At 39.8% G+C, this 21,035-nt stretch overlaps 1 protein-coding gene across 3 annotated transcripts; it reads right to left on the reverse strand.

The window, feature by feature from the left end:
• Positions 1–478: 478 nt before the first annotated feature.
• Positions 479–20,356, reverse strand: LOC148999126 (biogenesis of lysosome-related organelles complex 1 subunit 1-like). Of its 3 annotated transcripts, XM_089141449.1 has the most exons (4): positions 19,945–20,356; positions 19,647–19,852; positions 2,604–2,705; positions 479–515 (listed from the first exon to the last, which is right to left on the reverse strand). In XM_089141449.1, the coding sequence occupies exons 1-3, from the start codon at positions 20,102–20,104 to the stop codon at positions 2,613–2,615; spliced, it is 459 nt and encodes a 152-aa protein (XP_088997575.1). In that variant the 5' UTR covers positions 20,105–20,356; the 3' UTR covers positions 479–515; positions 2,604–2,612. The 3 variants fall into 3 exon arrangements, with proteins under 3 accessions (XP_088997575.1, XP_088997574.1, XP_088997576.1); XM_089141448.1 differs by lacking the exon at positions 479–515 and having other exon boundaries at positions 2,320–2,705; positions 19,945–20,354; XM_089141450.1 differs by lacking the exon at positions 479–515 and having other exon boundaries at positions 2,320–2,702; positions 19,945–20,333.
• Positions 20,357–21,035: the final 679 nt, after the last annotated feature.

Genomic DNA, 21,035 nt, shown 5'->3' on the forward strand with positions numbered 1-21,035 from the left:
TTGTTTCTTGATCTGCGTGCGGAAGAAATCCAAATACAGAAAGCAACGGTGCTAGGTAACAACATAGGTAATCAAGTTGAAAAGACAGCGAATCAAGTTGAAAAGAGCAGCAACATTGGCAGCGACAATGAAGGAAATTGAGAGAAAGAAAGTTTCTCTAGTTCCCTCTTTCTTCTCTAATCGAAAATAGGCTCTTGATAACATGTTGTAATATGAAGAATTGCTCAGAAGTATGTGATTCATAAACCTCAATAGGGTATTTATAGTTACAATCTAGTTAAGTCTCACACTAAGTATGAAAAGAAAATGCAAAAAATTAAAAAAATAAAAAGCAAACAAACAAACTCTAGACTTATTAGGAAACATGATTTATTCTAACAACTAGTTCCAAGGTTCAGATTATTTTGCACTTCATACTCATAAGGAGAAGAGAATACGGCTTATTATTTCAGCAACTACATACATTTGCTTGTCCTGAGGATGATCCCATTCCTTACAAGTGCTCTTGAAATCCTCTACTCAAATGAGGTATAGGGCGTTAGGATTGCGAGGTATCAGTTAGAAAGAGATTAACTAACTTAAGAATATGAGAAGGCTTGAGGTGATATTCACCTGTACATTTGTTTTAAATACAATAAGAAATAAGGAAGTCATGTCATTGACCACTCATTTTTGCCTAATTATTGAACAGGTCCGGCACCATTTTTGAAACACATTTTAAAAGGACAGGATGTTTGCTGAGGATGCAGAGGAGTTACTCTGTCTCATCAGGCATCATCAAGTCTAAAAGAAGAAATTCCTGTGGATAGAACTGCTATGTGTGTCTCTACTGTTCGTGGGAGGAGCCAAATGAGTATCATTGCCCAGGATTTATTTTCCAGAGTTGGAGGTTGTAGTCAATAATGTTAGCATTTCCCATAGAAGTTCCGATTTACACTGTTTAAAGTCTTCTAGAGGCACACTAGAGACGATCTAAAAGGTTTGATTCCGTTGTCCATGGACTACTAAGAGTGCCAACTTGCTCTCCCCACTAGAACCCGATGTCTATAAAAGGCTGTTTGTTTGCAAATGTTGGGTGGGAAAAAAGTGGTGGAAAAAAAACATATGGGTCTCATGTGTAGTGGGGTGAGGGAGAAGGAAAGGAAATGAAAGGGTTTTGTGGAAAAGTAATGGTGATGGGTCCCACTTTTTACTTTTCTCAACTTTCCCACAAAATCCCACCAAATATGTGGGGTTTTAAAATGACTTGGGATGAGAAAGTTGGGATGCCACATCACCAGACAAGTTTCTTTGAATTAAGAAAACTTGTATCTCACTTTCCCACCCCCAGCAACCAAACAATTTACAATTTTGGGATTTAAGGAAAAAGTAAAAGTAAGAAATCTACACTCTTTTCAAGAATTTTCCTACCCCACATTTATTCCAGCAAACAAACGTAGCTTGTTGTATTATTTTTAATATAATAAAATAATATATGTTTCATATTATTGGATTTATAAGTGCAAAAGACTTTCCTTTTGTTTATTTTAGGAAAGTGTCTTTTATATAGTCCTACATTGGAAACCGAGATGTCGAAATCCAAGTTAATTAATAGGTACTGGCTGTTAACTTTGATTTATAACAATGAGACATGCCATTGCGTGTGCAGTGTACGAGCGAGGACAGTGTACCGTTCGAGCTCGCACACATTTGGCGTTTCTGGCGCACTTAGCACGCTTCGAGAGAGATCAGATCTGAATCGTGCATTTTTTTATCAACGGCAGATCTAGAGCGATGGAAGGAAATCCATAAATGTCTATTTGATGGTTCAATCTGGACCGTCAGATCGTGCGACCGAACGATTCGACAGCACATATCTGAACACAGGCATTTGCAACCCTACAGAGAGGTGCTCCCTTACGAACAGAGTCATGAACTGTTCAGTAGAAGTACCTCAGTGCTTATAAATAGCCTCAAGTTTCTTAATAGCAAATATACAAAAATCCCAGAATCTTCTCTGTTCTTGAATTTTGCAAGTGCTTAGCAAAACTTGAGAGATTCAACTCGAAGTTGGGCTTCATTGTAACCTGGGAGACGGTTCGCAGTACCTCCTAGCACCTTGATGTGAGGGCGAATTACGTCTTAAGGAAAGCGACGTTGTAACGCTCCTAGAAGTTCCTACTTCCATTTTGTGATCTCGACTTATTTATTTTTACACAGCTAAGAGTTATTTCTCCTACACGGTGTTTTGGGAAGTGTATACTGCTCTGTGATGTCAGCACTAGATATTTCCTTCTGCTTCTATTTCAGACTACCCTTGTAGCTCTTCTAGAACGATTAGAAGAAAATTAAATTACAATGCCAGTCATAACTGAAACAAGTGAGATTATTATCAATGAAACAATGCGGATACACATACCATATATATTACAACACAGCTCTTCCAGTTGAGGCCATGCAAAATTTAATGGTGGAATACGGCTGTGATGACTCCCATATATGTCCATGGTAGGAGCAAATGGAGAAAAACTAACAGATCACCCTGTTCTTGTGAAACTACCACTTCGAATACACATTTCAACAGCAACTCTAAACATTTCTTCAAGGAATCTTTGAAAACTCACTGACTGAGTTTAAGATTGATAAATCTTCTGAATTGCAGCGTTGATACTTTTACAGTCGTAATGCATGGATGTCATCCAGTTCTCAAAATCTCCAATTTCCTGCTTTGGAAGGATACAACTTAGGGATTATGACTAGATTAGAACTTGGAAACCACAACTTTGCAAAAGAACATAAACTAAAACAAGATTCATGAAGGTTTTCCATCAGCAAATTTCAGCATAAAGCATCATAAATTTTGGTCCATAACGACAATTTTCAGCAATTCATCTCATCGTCTGGATTATATAATTTTACCTATAATATCTGATTGCTTTTTTGGTTGCCACAGCTATTCGTGAAAATAAAGGCTTGAATACCACATGAGGATGCTAAGACAGATGAGTAGCAATACTAGGAATGATAAGGGAAGGAATGACCATATTAGAGCAGGTCTGGGAGTACTATGAGAAGTCAACTGAGGTGGTACCATCATGTTCAACGGAGACCCTCAAATGCCCCTGTACGGAGAAGCGATTTAACCCAAATTAAAGGAATTAGAAGAATTAGGGACAGACTTAAGACAACCTCAAGTGAAGTGGTGAGAAAGTATATGCATAGTTTTAGGTTTTGTATCTAGTATGGCCACGAACTTAGGTAATTGGAAGGCAAGGATCCATGTAGCCAACTCGATTTAGTTAGGCCAACTCTTCTTGTTGTTATCGTTGTTGTTGAATACTAAATTGATGCACGACCAATACCTACTTGTGCTTAAGAATTTTTCTCAATTGAGAATTTAGTTTTCTGAAGATTGAGTGCTACACTTTTGGATTACAAAAGAATGAGGTTTGTTCATTTTAAATAAAGAAATTTAATAGATGTAGCAGCTTAGAAGGCAGGCACTCGGCGCAATGGTAACATTGCTCCATCACGACTAGAGGTCATGTAGTTTGTGTCAGGAAGCAGTTTCTCCATGAAGTGGGGGTGATGCAACACAGGTCAATCAGTTGGATTCCAAAGCAGGACCACCTTTAGCCTATATTTTGGGGCTACCCAAGTCCATTTTGTCTCCATGTTGAGTCCACAATTTGCCAAATAACATTAGATCAACTTTGAAGCTTAAGAAGAATAATTTCCAGATCTTGAATGGGCCCATGGTCAGTGCATGAGAAGATTATTGAGAAGTTACAGTTTGCATGGTGATCTATTTTAGGAAAAACCAATCGATGGAGAGTTTGTTTGCTAAAGTTAGTTTCTAATTTAATTAGATGCTGTTTTATATAATGGGTAGTACCTAATTCTGGGACTCTAGTTTGTCAGCTAATTATTTTGGGTTTGTATTGACTTTGAAAGTAATCTCCAAATAGCATAAACACAATTATTTCATCTAAATAGGATAAGGGAACTATTCTTTCATGCAAGAAAAAAGTCCAATTGATGCTACTGATTAACATTATTAATAAAGTGAAGGCTGCATTTACCCTAGCTTGGTTTTTGAGTTATAAGAGAAAGGAGGCTAATTTTCAGTTGGGACCCTTTGAGGTTTGCCCCAAGTCAGATCCAATCCCAAAACAATAAACCACATTCGCATTTGGCTTCCCTGTGGTACCCAGAAACACCCAAATAAGAACAGGCCTTCAAGTTTTGACTAACTGATGTAACCAGGCCCAAGCCCACATCAAGTACATCAAAATCTGGACCAAAAACAAAGCACTATTCATGCACCAAAAGGCTGGCCAAACCCTCAGAAGGGCATTGTGGTATTCTCCCCATCAACACTAAAGGGGTTCAGTAAATATTTTTAAGATCCTATATCTACTTTTTGTTTTTCAATTGGATTAGTGGTTAGAGTCCTTGTCTGAGTTGGAGTCCCAGTTGGCATTCAATTTTCAAGTAGGATATCTTCTAGAAGTTAGTCATTTATCTTTGCAAGTCATTTTTTATTTAGGGGATCTTTAGAAGCTTCCTTTTTAGTCTGTTATCAAGTTGTTGAGTCATAAAGGGAAACCCAATCCAAAGTGGATTCCCTAGTTTGAGTCCACTTAAGTTTCCTAGATTGAGTTGGGGCAATGGGTTGAAACTCAAAAGGAAGAAAAGAGTAGAGAACAGAGATCAGAAAGGGCTGGAGGGAGAATAGTGGTAGGGAGGAAAATGTTTGGCCCTACCGATGGGTGAAAGAAATAGGTGACAATGACATTAATGAGGAATAACAGCTTAACCAGAGAAATCTCTCCCTCAACTTCTAGATTTATGAAAGAATGACTTCAGTTGGTTGTTTCCATAAGATGTCTCCAATTGCAAACATCTGTTTTTCTGAACTTGGAAGACAACAGATTCACTGGGGTCAATCCATTTGAGATTGGATTGCTACCTGATCTTGGAACTCTGATATGAAGGAAGAAGAATTAATCAAGAGAAATTCCAGAATCATTGCTGAATTTGTGTAAAGTTAGGATTTCTCTATTATAGCTGGAAATTTTTCGGAAGAGAAGTACAAATAATCTTCCAAAAATGCATGGGGTTACAATATCTTATCCTGTATGGCAATAACTATATAGGAAGATTAACCACATCAGGAATCCTCAATCTGCCAAAACTTGTTCAATTAGATCTCCAGCCACAACCACTTCGCTGGCCCATTACCAGTTGAACTCTCTACAATGCCGAAAGTGCAGAATTTTCTTTCCTTACAATGAATTCAATGGTAGCATTCTGGAATTCAGGAACCTGGATATTGGCAAACTACCATCCTTTCAATTTTATGTATTAAACTCAGCTTACAATGAAGAAATGCATAACAATTTTGGATTCATTACTCAAGGGATTTGGAATCTTTCCAATCTGTAATGCCACTTCCTGGGTTTGAATGCTGCAAATCAGTGGTTATCCCCAGCTCACAGGAAATCACTTCTCCAGAAAGCTACCCCCGAAATCGATAGGTTATAGTGGGTGGAGTGGTGCAGGGAGTGGCTAGTCAGAGGCAATTCACAGGGTTGCAGGAAGCTCTGGTGTCAAATTTAGTGGAAGCTTCCCACTCAAGCAACTATAGCTTGGTGACGGTGGCAAAGAGGGAGCAGCAATGGTGGTGGGATGTCGAAGAAGAGATTGAGTTGCAGGTGACGGACGAGGAAGAACAGGTCATATAGGGACATTGGTGTCTTTCTACCCAATCAAAGGTAGATTGATCATAAAAATACTCAAACTATGCTACAGTTACAAATAACATCCAGGTTTGACAGTCTATCCTCATATGATCATATTTGGATAACACACAGGAGCCAAACAATCTAATTTCTTTTATCAAATTTGAATTGGGCCAAACCTCAAGGGGCCCAACTGAAAATTCCCCAGAAAAGGAAGAGTTAAGGCTTGCAGATATAAGAGTTGTGAGAAAAGTAGGATGGGACAGATTCCCAAGGAATAGGAGGCCTATGAGTATGCCTAGGGGGGACAGAGAGAGAGTGAGAGAGAAGACAATACAGCCTTATCCTATCACTTGTGGCCTAATCTATCTTCCCACTTTCTCCAACCATTACCATGTTTCTAGTTTCCTATGCTGAGAATTCACATGCATCTGAAATCCAATAAGAGGCTCCTTGTCACTGCTGAGACTCTTGTTTATTTAGTTGTTTATTATTATTTAATATTACATCAGTTGCATATTGGAGCTGACATGAGAACATCATGCATTTCAACATTACTGGAGCTATCTTGGTGAGATTTTCAACACTCCAAAAATGAGGAGTCATCCATCAAAGCAAATCTATCTGTCGACAGTCAAGTACACTCATAGCTTCCTTCATTTGGCAATCTGAAGCTGACCAATTAGTTAGGTTTGCCTATATCAGGTTACTAATTCTGAAGCTTATTTTCAAAATTTGGAATTAGTTTGGCTTGAGATTTGCAGGGTCTATTATTTGCCGTTATACCAATACACTAACAGATTCTGAGGGCCATCAAGGGGCTGACTGGACCTTGTGGCCTTGGTTGTTTCTGCTTGTACTTTGACATTATACCTAGTTCAATTATTGTGTTTACAATCTAAAGGATTGGTTAATTTGACTGTTCAGTGTTGTAAATTCTGCATGTTGGTATGAGTTTTAACTGCAATTGACAGTTGGTTGAGTATTTACTGGAATCTATTGACACCTAGCAGTCTTCTCGTAGAGTTGGTTCTTAACTGGACTATTTTTATATTTGTTTGATATCAGAACCACAGAGAAAGGAGATTCAATACCCAAAACCAGGTTTCAAAACCTTTTTCTGATATGGTTCAACAGTCAAATGAAAGTATGACTAGGCATGGTGCAGCATTTTCACACATCTGCCTCATAAATGGAGGGGAAGCAGCAACTAACATCAACTGTGTTTCCAGAATTCCACAACAAGCACAAAGAACCATGAACATACCAGCCTTTATGAATGATATGTTCTGGCTCAAATTTGATGACAAACCCAACCCAATGTGGCTCAATGATAAGTAAAGGGCGAAGCTGGAATTGACAGAGTATAATGGAAAACACAACCCAGAGCAGTTCCATGATTGGTCGTGCACCACAATCATTAGTTCGATTGTTCTGAATTTCAGAAGAGTGCAAGCTGAAGTTGGCCTGCACCAAACTAGAGAAAACAGCAAGGAAATGATGGTTCAACAATGAAGATAAATCATATCATTGTCCACAAGAACCATCTAATTGGCACAAGATGAAGATATGTTGAAAGAAAAGCACTCGCCCTCAACCTTTCACTGAATGCTCTGTGATCAGCTTAACAGTTGAGGACCATGTGGACAAGTTTGATGATCTCTTGCTAATAGGCATGGATGACAAAGATGGCTCACTAGTTTATCACGTCAGATTTAGGTTGCACCCTATATTCAAGATAACATGGGACTGACACATTCTCACCTTGCATGAACTGTTTTGAGAAGTCAATTGTAGTCCAGAGACACTAGGTAGAATTTCTCAGCAAGTAAGCCAAGTGTCTTTTCTACCCAATGCTCCACCAGTTGCATCAGAATTGGATGAAACACTTGGTGTACAATGAAAGGGATATTAGATACTTACCACACCAAGGGTAATAGTTACTTTGCCAAGTTCTTATATGGTGATCAGCATGAGGAAATTTATATTGCTCAACATAAAGAAAATGTTGGTCATAGAGAAAAGAAGAGGGGTGTGGAGGACACAAGCTCTTGGAAGTCAAGCATGCATATTACATGATAGGGGTGCAAGTTTGGCCCTAACAGCCCTGACCCACCCTAAGCCCACCCTGAGCCCGAATAGGGCTTGGGCTCAAGATTTTGGCCCTGAGGACGGGTTAGGGCCAAAATATTCTGGCCTTGACTAGGGCCAAGGGTGGGCCTGAGATTACTCTTTGGCCCGGCTGGCCCAAACCATCCCTGATTTTTTGCCCTAACCCTGGCCCTAATTTTGGCCCTAATTCTAGTCATAATCCTGGCCTAATTTTGTCCCCGATGCTTAATCTCAATGAATTATGAACAGGGACAAGGATAGGATCAATCAAGGCCAAGGGCAAGTATAGAGTCAATCAGGGTCAGGGCTAGGGGCTGGGCCAGAGACATGGCCAATCAGGGCCAGGGACAGGGCCAAGTATAGGGCCAATTAAGGATAAGGCCAATCAGGGCTAGGGACAGGTTCAATCAAGGCAGGAATGGGCTTGGCTTGGCCCTGTAGGGCTTAGGGTTAGGGACAACAATCCTTGGCCCTGAATTAGGGTCAAGGCGAGAATGGGCTCAGATTAGAATATATAGGGCTGGACTTGGGATTGCAAAAGCCCGGCCTAGCCCAGCCCTGTTGCAGCCCTATTGCATGACATAATTTTGAGCAGTCAACCGAGGCTCAGTTTGGTAAATTCAACACTATCAGTATTGCATGTGAATCTTCCCAGTGCTGTTCCGATCAATCTGCTTTTGTTTGTCATCATGGTGATGCAGGCGCACACCAAATTGGCCAACTTCCCTATGAAATCAACTTAGGGATGATGAATATGGTTGTTGGACCTTTCTTCAGCAGGTTTATGTGATCATGGACCTACTCTGTGGGCCCATAAGTTTAGTATTTTCAACTATGAAAATAGGTTCTTATTTAGTTTAATAGGTCTAATTATGTAAGTTCTGCCCAACTTAAGTTATAAGGGCAGAATGGTCTTTTATGTTTTATTTCTAGTCTCAGTAATGTCAAGTCAGTGTAGGATACGATAAAGAGTCCTTTTTAAGTTTAGTTACCAGAGTCCTATTTGAATTTGTATTAGTGTTTTAGGTACAACTAGGAAAGTGAGTTTCCAAATCCTAATTTCACTAGGTTTTCTTATGTAAGGCTATATGAATAAAGCCTTGGAAATGTAACAGGTCAGAGATTTCAGAATATAATTAATAAAGAGTGTTTTGCTGCCTAAAAGCAAGCTTAGTAGAGCTTCTCATCAGTGGCAAGGGAACCCCATGTGATCGAGTAAGCAATCTAGGGTTTCCTAAAGGATTCCCCTTCGCCAGTTCTTGTAACCTGCCTCCACTTCTTTCTATCTCCATCACACCCCATTACAAGGTGTGCATTACAGGTAAGTAAGAAGTCAGCACTTAATTCCATTCGCCACTTCATATCACCCGCTTTTTAGTTTTCTTGAATTCTTGAACTTTTCTAGAGGCCCAAAATTCAAGTCCAGATCTACACCATTCTAACCATTAGATCTGTCCCAGACTTTAGTTACAACATTCCCCCAACTCTAATGACCTTAGCTCCCAATTTGACCCCATTCTAACAGCCAAATTTCTAAATACAATTTTTTCTTGAGTTTCTATACTCCCCTAAAACAAGAATATCTATATCTTCTAATTTAGCCATCTAAACTCAACGAAATCCATGGGATCATATCCCTATAACATTACCTATGTTTCCTCCAAGTTTTGTCCCATTCCCATAACTTTTCACCCCATATCTCAAGAACCTACCCCATCCCACCAGATATTCCACCATTTTAAATTTCTCCAAAACTAACACCCCATTATCCTCGATATTCCTCCATATAAACTAATCCAACCAGGAAAATATAGCAATAATTTAAACCCAATTGAGGTCAAACCCATAATCCACCCTGTTGGGAAATGCCATGTCAACATTTGCCACATTAGCCTCTATTGGTTTTGATGATAATAAGCATAAATTACTAATGGTTATATTGAGTTATGATGTTTTAGTTCAAGATGAGAACAAGTGGACCAACTACAAATCAAAGCCATATGCTCAAGTCAAAGCCAAGATCATGCCAAGATGGACATGAAGTCTAAGTCAAGATGACCATGCCATGATGGACATGAAAACCGTTGCACAAAATCAAGTCGAAGATCAAGACTTAGGCTGATTAGGGCTTAGGACACTCTCCCATACACATTAATGTAAATGCATCAATTATATGTAATTCATATTATTAAAATGACCTAGGACATGTTAGTGAGGTGTAAAATGCTTAGGGTTGACCAAAAAGTCCAAAAACCCAAGCCATGTCCCAACCCCAACTTAATTCAGCAAAACAGAGCTCAGACAGTCAGCCGTCTGAACTTAATTCGGCAAAACAGAGCTCAGACGGTCAGCCGTCTGAGTAGACGGCTGACCGTCTAGTTTGTGTTTCTGATTTTTTCAAAAACCGAAAGCCAGACGGACGACTGTCTGGGCAGACGGCTGACTGTCTGGGCAGACGGCTGACTGTCTGGCCCTGACTTAGCCAATAATGGCTAGTTTGCAATGGCTCTTTTCCAGACGGCTGACCGTCTTAGACGAAATTCCGTCTGGGTTAAAAAATGCCTACAACGGCTAGTTTAACGGATCTTTTCCAGACAGACGACCGTCTGGGCTGAAAATTGGACTTAAAATGTGTCCGTTTTCTATCCGTTGGGGATTGGGTTTTGGCACTCAAAGGTGCTCTATATAAACCCAATTCACCTTATTTGAGAGTAAGAACACTCACACTTGATCACCCACTCCCCAAGTGATCCTAAGCTCTCAAATTGCAAGAAAACCTTGTGCTTTGCCTTTCACCTTCTCCCCAACCTTGAAGAACATTCCAAGGTATTAAGCAAGCTTGTGGAAGCCAAGCTTGAGGTGATTGAAGGTGTCGGTGGTGCATACATTTACATTTGAGCATACAACTCACATTGCATCACACTCACACAAGAGGTAAACTGTCACACCTCTTGTTAAGGTAACATCCTTCCTTTGTAACTGTTTCAATTCTAGTCTAGGTTGGTAGATTAGAATTGGTCATTGGGTGCTCTTGCCCGTGAAGAAAGATTGTTTGGGTGCTCTTGCCCGTAAACAAAGATTGTTAAGGGGTGCTCTTGCCCTACTTGCTAAACAAAGATTGTAAAGGGTTATCTTGCCCCGTAACAAAGATTATTGTAAGGGTTTGATCTCTACCCATTGTATTGAAAGAGAATCAATAGTGGAATACTCTCTTGAGGCCAAGAGAGGAGTGGACGTAGACTTGTATAGTCGAACCACTATAAATCCCGTGTTGTGGTTGCTTGAAATTGTCAAATTCGTTTGAATCTTCAATTTACATTGTATTTCCACATAAACCGCAAAATAGGGATATTGCACTAGTTGCAACCGAGAAGGACCCCCCCCCCCGAGGTTGCACCAACAATTGGTATTAGAGCGGGAGCTCAAATTGAGATTAGAATCAATCTATAAAAGAGTTAAAGATCATGGCCTTTCCTTTTTATGAAGTTCCTTCAAGAACCGAAGGTCTTAACACCTCTAGACCTCCATACTTTGATGGAGAAGACTTTGCCTATTGGAAAAATAGGTTTGAAGACTTTGTGTGTGCACATGATATCGATGTGTGGAACGTTATAACATGTGGATCAAATAAGGTTCTCAAAACAGATGAACATGGACATAAGGTACCCAAACTTAGAGCCGAGTGGACTTCAACCGACAAGGTCAAAATTCAACTAAACCACAAAGCAAAAATGTTTTTGCAATGTGCATTAAGTGAAAAAGTCTACAATAGATGTGGCATTTGCAAAAGTGCCAAAGAAATTTTTTATAAGTTGGTAGTCACATATGAAGGGACTGACCATATCAAAAGGATGAACCTAGACATCTACATGCTTCAATATGAAGAGTTTAAAATGTTAGATTATAAGGATATTACTTCTTTATTTAGTAGATTTACTAACATTGTGAACAAGTTGTATAGCCTTGGAAAAGAATTGGCAAATGAGGACGTAACTAGAAGAATTCTGAGAGCTCTTCCACCCTCATAGAGACCCAAAAGGACAGCAATTCAAGAAGCGGGGAATCTGTCTAAAATTACCATTGATGAGCTAATGGGATCTTTGCTAGCTCATGAAGCGGAGCTTGAAGAAGACAAGCAAGCAATCGTGCAGCAGGATCGAAGGAAGAGGTCCATAGCTCTAAAGAGTGCCACCAAGGAAAAAGAAGAAAGTGAGAATGAAGAAGAAGACTTGGACAGCGAGCTCTACCAAATCACCAAAGAGTTCAAGAGACTTCTCAAAAAGAAAGAGGGAAGCATCTTCACAAAGGAGAATCCTCTAAGGAGCACAAAGGTAAAAATCTTTCTAAGGAAAGAAGTTGTGTTTCTAATATCACTTGTTATAAGTGTAGGAAACCGGGTCACATCAAGTCTGAGTGCCCGAATATGGCTAAAATATCCTACAACACAACTGAGGAGGAAGAAGAGGAGTCCAAGGAAGAAAGAATCAACTTGGCTCTAATGGTAAAGTCCATGGAAGAACAAGAAAACCTTGAGGTAAATTCTTCCCATAATCCTAATTCCATTAGTAATAATGATAAAGGATTAATAGATGACATTCATAGGGACAACTCATTTGGAGTATTGTTCAAAGTTATTAAGGACCCTGAAAAAGGGTATTAAGAAAAAATATGTCATTCTCTTTCCTTTTATGCATTCACGTAGGGGGAGAGTGCATATGTGAGGGAGAGAAGCTGTTAACTTATGCATTAATTTAGGGGGAGCATAAGTTAAGAAGGTAGAATAATTTGAGGGGGAGCACTTCATGCTTTTCCCGCTTTTGTCAATGACAAAGGGGGAGTTAATTGAGGGAGAGCATTTCATGCATTGTTTTTGTTGATAACAAAGGGGGAGAGTTATTTGAGGAGAAGCATCTCCTATATTTTGTTGATGACAAAAGGGGGAGAAAACCACGTGAATGAATTAGATAATAATTCATAGGGAAAACATGTCATAACATGCATATGAATGAGCATCGACTGCTATTAATGATCATTCATATTTTCCCTCATTCATGTGTTTGCCATCATCAAAAAAGGGGGAGATCGTTGGAAAATACCATGTCAGCATTTTGCCACATCGGCCTCCATTGGTTTTGATGATAACAAACATGAAACTTGAATTCACCATGTTTTGATGACAACAAACATGAATTAGAATTCACCATGGAAAAACATATAAATAACATGCATATGAATGAGTGTTTATTTGTTATTAATTATCATTCATATTTTCCAATCATTCATGTGTTTATCATCATCAAAAAGGGGGAGACTGTTGGGAAATGCCATGTCAGCATTTGCCACATCAGCCTCTATTGGTTTTGATGATAATAAGCATGAATTACTAATGGCTATATTGAGTTATGATGTTTTAGTTCAAGATGAGAACAAGTGGACCAGCTCCAAGTCAAAGCCATATGCTCAAGTCAAAGCCAAGATCATACAAAGATGGACATGAAGTCTAAGTCAAGATGACCATGCCAAGATGGACATGAAGACTGTTGCACAAAATCAAGTTGAAGATCAAGTCGAAGATCAAGACTTAGGCTGAATTAGGGCTTAGGACACTCTCGCATACACATTCATGTAAATGCATCAATTATATGTAATTCATATTACTAAAGTGACCTAGGACATGTTAGTGAGGTGTACAATGCTTAGGGTTGACCAAAAAGTCCAAAAACCCAAGCCATGTCCCAACCCCAACTTAATTCAATAAAACAGAGCTCAAACAGTCAGCCGTCTGAACTTAATTCAGCAAAACAGAGCTTAGACGGTCAGCCGTCTGGTTTGTGTTTCTGATTTTTTCAGAAACAAAAAGCCAGATGGAATTTCCGTCTGGGCTAGTCAAGCCAGACGGACGACCGTCTGGGCAGACGGCTGACTGTCTAGCCCTGACTTAGCCAATAATGGCTTGTTTGCAATGGCTCTTTTCCAGACGGCTGATCGTCTGAGACGAAATTCCGTCTGCCCAGACGGGAAAAAATGCCTACAACGGCTAGTTTAAGGGATCTTTTCCAGACGGACGACCGTCTGGGCTGAAAATTGGACTTAAAATGTGTCCGTTTTCTATCCGTTGGGGATTGGGTTTTGGCACTTAAAGGTGCTCTATATAAACCCAATTCACCTCATTTGAGAGTAAGAACACTCACACTTGATCACCCACTCCCCAAGTGATCCTAAGCTCTCAAATTGCAAGAAAACCTTGTGCTTTGCCTTTCACCTTCTCCCCAACCTTGAAGAACATTTCAAGGTATTAAGCAAGCTTGTGGAAGCCAAGCTTGAGGTGATTGAAGGTGTCGGTAGTGCATACATTTACATTTGAGCATACAACTCACATTGCATCACACTCACACAAGAGGTAAACTGTCACACCTCTTGTTAAGGTAGCATCCTTCCTTTGTAACTGTTTCAATTCTAGTCTAGGTTGGTAGTGAAGAAAGATTGTTTGGGTGCTCTTGCCCGTAAACAAAGATTGTTAAGGGGTGCTCTTGCCCTACTTGCTAAACAAATATTGTAAAGAGTTCTCTTGCCCCGTAACAAAGATTATTGTAAGGGTTTGATCTCTACCCATTGTATTGAAAGAGAATCAATAGTGGAATACTCTCTTGAGGCCAAGAGAGGAGTGGACGTAGACTTGTATAGTCGAACCACTATAAATCCCGTGTTGTGGTTGCTTGAAATTGTCAAATTCGTTTGAATCTTCAATTTACATTGTATTTCCGCATAAACTGCAAAATAGGGATATTGCACTAGTTGCAACCGAGAAGGACCCCCCTGAGGTTGCACCAACACACCCCATATCCTATAATAATATTTTCAAGAAACCCTTTCTTGATCTGATATGAGTTGGTTCTCTTAAAAGATCTTGGAAGCAACTTGCCCTCATTCACTTGAGGCTAAATCACATGGACAGAACATGGTTATTTTGATTAATATGTTGACAAAATAATTATTTAGAAGATGTTACAGCTGGCATTACTATAATTCCCACACCCTGAAGACCAGGTCTAATTTGAACATCGTAATCTTATAGATACTGCTCCTGCTGTATTCACCAAGGATCTGCGGGTTATTAAACTCAAACCCCAACTTAAAGTCCTTGACAAGAAGACAGACCACCTGTAATCCAAGTAGATTTGTAGATGGGTAATTTTGTACATGACCATCTACAGCAGCCATTGCAAGACCGTCAAGGTGAGTGTTAAATTTTAAAACATTTAAATCTGAATTTCATATTAAATACTGAGCTTTGAAGAAATAAAATAATAAATAATAGCCCACCCTAGTAAGACTAGGGTAGGCTGTAGCTCAGTATCCTTGACCTATTCAGATTCATGTGAAGCCTTGATTTATCAGAATCACAAGTTACGGCCAGATGCAGATCTTATTAATTAATTTGGCCCCATCTCGTGACAGTCTATGAAGAGTGACTTGACGATGTAAATTGTTTCTAGGGGTTCCAAAGGCCTAGGGTTAATTCCCCAAACCTTACAGCCCCTAGGTTGAAACAGGGGTATCTTGGTCATCTTTGCAAATTTCGGGGTGTCCTAGGTCTAGGTCCCATTAAGTGTCGAGACCCCAGATCTATTTTTGCTTTCTTATTTGGATCATTATCTTGTGTTTTGTTGAAGAGTCCTTGTGTAGGTGCGATTCCTAATTTGTGTGGAATCCCCTACTTTTGAGTCTACCTTTTATTAGGACTCCTCCATATCTACTCCTATTATATATATATATACACACACACTCGTAGAATCCTAATTGGATCTCTCTAGTGTAAGTTATAATAGAGTCCTTGTTTATTTGAGAAGTGTTAATCAAATCAAAGTCCAAATAGAATTAGAGAATTAGTTTGAAGTCAATTAGGTTTCCTAGTACGAGTCTTAGTTTGTTTCTTTTTGAGGCTATAAACAAAGCCTCCATGGCAAACACAAGTTGAATTGATTAATAAAATTGAGATTATGGAGGAATCAACTTGGGGGATTCCCAGGGAGGTCTGCGGCAGCTTTGTGAGGTGCTCTCCAAACACTGTCTTCAAGCTTCAGTAATTTCCAGCAGCAGCACACCATCAACAAGTAAGTAAACAGCAACCCCAGCCCCTTCCTGACCATCTCCCCCATCTTCTAGTCCATCCACAAGCCTCTTTTCACCTCACTAACCTAATTCCAGCAACCCTCACCCATCGCAGACTTTCCCAAACCCTGCAGCTCCCTTGGAACCCTCCCCTTTCATTTCTACTTAAACCCTACCCTAACCTTAGTTACAGCCCCTCCTCCCCTTGCCCTTTCTTCTTCTTCTCCTCTCCTTTAACCTGCGGCAGCTCAGCAAACCCAGAAAACCAGAATTATTCATAACCTTAGAACACCTATATCTTCCAAAACCTAACTCCAGTCCCTTCAACCTTTTAGGATTAGCTCCCCCATCCCCTTGCTGACACTCGACCTCAATCCTACCCCCTTTCCTTAAAGTAAACCCTAGGAATTCAGGAAATTACTTCTTATCCATTAGAAACTGTAACCCTAGAATTATCAACTTCCTAGATATCTTCAACTCTTAACCTTAAACCCTTTTAGAATTAAATACATTAAACCCTAAGTGACACTTGACCTTAAACCTAGCCTGATCCAAACCCTTATAAACCCTATATTTTAAGAAACCCTTATTTCCCAAACCCTAGAACTGAAATTCAATTCTTGAAATTACTTTACAGCAAGGTTCCCAGCTTTGAAATCTAAAACCCTTGGGCCCTAATCCTGGCCGAATCCTTCTATGCCTACACCTAACCCTTGTGAACCCTTAAACCACTTAACACCAACCACCAAAGACATTCCCAGCCCTAGAAGACTCCTGGTTCCCAAGAGAGAGGATCCTAGAGTGAACCCAATTCTAGGGCATAATTCTATTAATCCAAACCCTGGAATTTGGTTCACACTTGAGAGACCTTCGTGCCCTGCAGAGAAGTATCAGGTGCACTGGAGGCAGTATCTGGATTTTTTTACATTATTGCCCAATGTCTCAAGGCCCAATAGTAGGGGAAAAAATTTAGAAAGGAGAGTATGTTTTGGAGAATCACTTTGCAAGACCAGACCATCACATGACCAGCTAAAATGTACGGTGCATAATGTTGGGCAGTTTCACTTATACATTCAGAACAGAGAAAAGAAAAGAGATAGAGAGGAGAGAAGAGAGCTCAAGGGTCTTTGGAGCTTCACTCAAAATGGTGAAGACTCCCAATGACAGCTCCTTTATTTATAGATATAAGCTACACAACTTTAGAAAACAAGACAAGACTCCAGTCCTGATATTAGTAGACCTCTTAGCCTATCGCTATCAAGAATCTCGATAATGGTTCTTCCCTAGTTGCCCTTTAACAGGAAGTTATGAAAATAAACCAAGTTTAGAAGTCTAGCAGAAATGATGATGTTGAGAAGGATGTGTGAGAAAACTTGGAATATTAGAACAAGGAAGAACCATATTACAGCTGATTTAGGAGTTTACTATAAATCAACCTAGAGGGGGTATGAATGGGTTGAACCAGTGCAAGTTGCCTCTTTTAAAAGTAAGGATAAAAAACAATTCAATCAGAGAAAGATAAGCCCAGCACAAAAGGCAACATATAAGATTCATAGTGGTTCGACTCAACTGAGTTTACGTCCACGCCTCTCCCTTTTGATACAGTAGGAAGGGGAAACAACAAACCTTTACAGTCTGGTTAAGGACAAGAGAACCATTAAAATCCTGAATCTAGACAACAGGATCCTTTGTACACACTCTAACTGCAGTCTAGAGTCCTAGTACAAACAAGAATTACAATTGAAAAGATATGATAGAAAACTTATCTATCACAGGATGTGACGTAATTCCCTTTGAGTGAGTGTAATATGATAAGTGATGAACAATGCACTAGTAGTCTCCTCAAATGGCGTATTCCTCTTGATGATGCTTGAAGAAGGATGCTTTGAGTTCTTCACAGTAAGCTCTTCATGGATAAGCAATTCAACTCAAAAGTTTTATGGATATCCTAGGAGGTGAGGCTTGATAGAGACAAGCAACAATAGGAGGCTAATCAATGGCTTCTTCATTGTGTTAAAGAGGTCATTAAGACCACTATTTATAGTAAGATGTGGGATTGCTTTAGATCCCAACGCATAGAAAATGGTCATAGTTTTTGTCTGACGGTCGACCTGTACAATGTTTCTGTTGAAATACAAAACTAGCCATAAGAAGCTAAATAAGCCAAACAATCACTTGATACTCGATCAGCAGATCAACCGTCAAGCTGACGATCAACCTCTAGGTCTAATTCAGACTCTAACTCTAACAATCAACATAACCGATTCATCAGATAGTCAACCTGCACTTCAACCATCGCTTATATAAGGCAAGTAGTACAAATTTTATGAAATGGTCAACTATTCTAAGGTCTAACCCAACAATAGCTCATGCACATGCCCAAATCATGAAAATATGATAGTCCATTTTTAAGCATTTACAACATGCCCATGTGTAAGCTAATTGCATGGTCTTGATGTCTTGTATAATCTTCAGTTCTGCACTCTTGGAGTGTATCCTCTTGTGTGAAGAAACATTGGATTAATTGATGTGTACACAGGATTCTATTCACTGGACGCTCTTAGGGTTGATTTGTCTTTATATGTTTAACTGCATCAAAACTTCCTTATCCTTCCCACAAGTAGATTATTAGTGCATTGTCATTTGCTAGTGATCATCAAAGTTAGTGGAGGGTAAAAAGGTCATTTTCAATAGTTACTGAATACAAGACAAGCTACGATTTGAGGTGGAATGCTCCTGGGGCCTTTGGGATGCTCCAGTATGGAGGATGATCTGATTTAGCTTGAAGTAACTAAGGGCTAGGTGGAAGGCAAAAATGACTCAGGAAAAGTGGTGAGAAAAGACACATTTTAGGGCCTTGCAACCTGTGTGTGAACTCAAATAGATCTTATTGGAGGGCTAAGTATCCAAGCAGTTGTCCCCATGGTCAGGCTCAGACTCAGTTGTAGCTGTTCTTGTACATCAACAATGAGAGCAGCAATACCTTACCGTCCTATTAAAGAACTTTCATACCCCATACCAAATTCCCTATTATACACCATCTGTCATTGCCTCAAAATGGCCCAACAATTCCAGAAAACTTTAATCTCGACAACAGAGGTTGTTCATAAATATCAACCAACAACAAAATTTAAATTTGAAACTTCAAAGCTTACATACGTACAAGCGCGCATTACATGATGACACTAAACAGAAACTCAATCCTAAACAGAAACGCCAGATCATGTGACTGAAATCCTTCTCCCTACTGCTTGATCATGCTCCTAAAGCGAGAGGACGCTTAATCCCAGAATTAAAGTTTCACGCTGTGATCAAAAGAAAGTAACTCTACGGATTGGAAGTATGGTTGGAGTAACATAAGGTTTTCACGCATTCAAATGATCCACAGCTTCTAATCTTGTTCGATCACTGAGGTTGTTCACATTGTTCGTCGTGAAGCTTAGGGCCTCATGTATTTCCACATCCAATGGTACAGATCTCTCCGCCCACCCCCTAAACCCCACCAACTATTCGACAAAATCGCATCAACGCATCGACAAATATAGAGGCGAAGAGAAGGCGGCGGCAAACTCCATATATTGGAACAAGAACAACAGTATAAAAAGCGGCATTTCAGGATAAAATTAAAATCCGTAAGTTAATAAATAGTAGAAGAAAGAGCATTAAAAGCAGAAACAAGTGCATGCAATTACAACTCACCTTAAGAGCAGAGTTAACCGCATGAGTAGCGGCAAGCCATTGATCCGTTTGTTTCGAATAACGCAAAACAGCAGATATTAACGAACGAAACTCGAGCTCAACTCGCTTCTCATTGATGAAGGATTCCTCCACACCTGCATTCACAGCATCCACCAAAAGATCCGCAACTCTCTTCCCATTCCTAATTGCATCTCTCTTGGCCTTCTCTGTTTCATTAATGTAGATTAATTTGCAGTTTTAGGTTTCCAATTCTACCATTTAAGAGTCAACAAAACCTCTGTCTCAGTAAAATAGTGACCTGCTTGAGCTCCAATTCTGAGAGAGGATTGTTGATGATCATGCATAAGCTGAAGCAGAGACGATTCCAACCCTCCTCCGATCTCGGATGCTCTGGGAAGTTTTTCAGACTCCCAACCACGAGGCAGAGGCAGAGGCATAGAATGACGATTCGCATACATTATTGGCTTCTGCTTCGGTGGCTTGGATTTCCGGGTATATACGGATTACCGGCAGAATCGCTCGAAAACGACCATGTTGAACTCAAAATCGCCTTGGGCGGGTTGGGCTATAACTGGGCTAGGGTAGATGTAAAATAGAGTGGACCTCGCTATCCGCAGTCCTAAGCCCTTGACAAGCCCACACTCGTTTAGACCAGCCACAAGAAAAAGATAAATGCTCTATAGTCTTTGGAAAAGCCGAAGAAGATACGTGAAAGAGATTAAAGAGGATGGCTAGGGTTCCTGAAACTGAGAACGAGAAAGAAGGAGAGCTAGAGATGATGGATGAAAGAGGTTAGAGAGAAGGGTTATCCAAGGTATAGAGTTTAGAGAATTCTGGGGTGGCAAAAAAAAACATGTAGAACCATGTGTAATGGGATGGGGGAGAAGAGAATGAAAGGAAAGGAAAGTGTAAAAAAACATATTAATTTTACTTTTCCACAAAATCCAACACTTTTTATGGAGTTTTGAAAGGATGTCGCTTTAGTGCTGCGCAGTAAATGCGTAGCACTGAGTTGCAAACGGCTCAGATTGAGCCAGCAAATAAAAATAAGCCATTGATTTACTAACATGTGAGGCTTTTTTGGTTTTAAGTGAAATAATCGGTTCATTCGGTTTGGCTCATGCGGCTCATTCGGTTCGGCTAAAAAACAATCCGGCTCAAAGAAGCAATTTGAAATGAAAAATTGAGGGAAACTAATTGTCTTTTTTATTTCGTCTTCTTCATTTCCCTGTGAACGAAACCTAAGAAAGAGAGAGAGTCTGTTAAAGAGAAAAAGAGAGATCTCCGAGTGAGTTGTGACAAGGGTTTTTGTCGACAACGATAAGGGTTTTTGCGACAAAAGAACTAAGGAGAGAGAGCCTGCGAAAGAGAGAGAAAGCTCCAATCCTG

This window comes from Hakea prostrata, unplaced genomic scaffold, assembly GCF_041222555.1.
Source record: "Hakea prostrata isolate BN-2017 unplaced genomic scaffold, UWA_Hpros_2 contig_37, whole genome shotgun sequence".
In the NCBI taxonomy this organism is placed as follows: domain Eukaryota; kingdom Viridiplantae; phylum Streptophyta; class Magnoliopsida; order Proteales; family Proteaceae; genus Hakea; species Hakea prostrata.

Excerpts from the sequence above, each read along its gene's own strand:
- LOC148999126 (XM_089141449.1), bottom strand. The coding sequence starts at position 20,104 with ATGTATGCGAATCGTCATTCTATGCCTCTGCCTCTGCCTCGTGGTTGG. Across the intron at positions 19,853-19,944 it reads CAGAATTGGAGCTCAAGCAG|AGAAGGCCAAGAGAGATGCA; the intron begins GTCACTATTTTA and ends TTAATGAAACAG. Across the intron at positions 2,706-19,646 it reads CGGTTAACTCTGCTCTTAAG|CAGGAAATTGGAGATTTTGA; the intron begins GTGAGTTGTAAT and ends ATCCTTCCAAAG.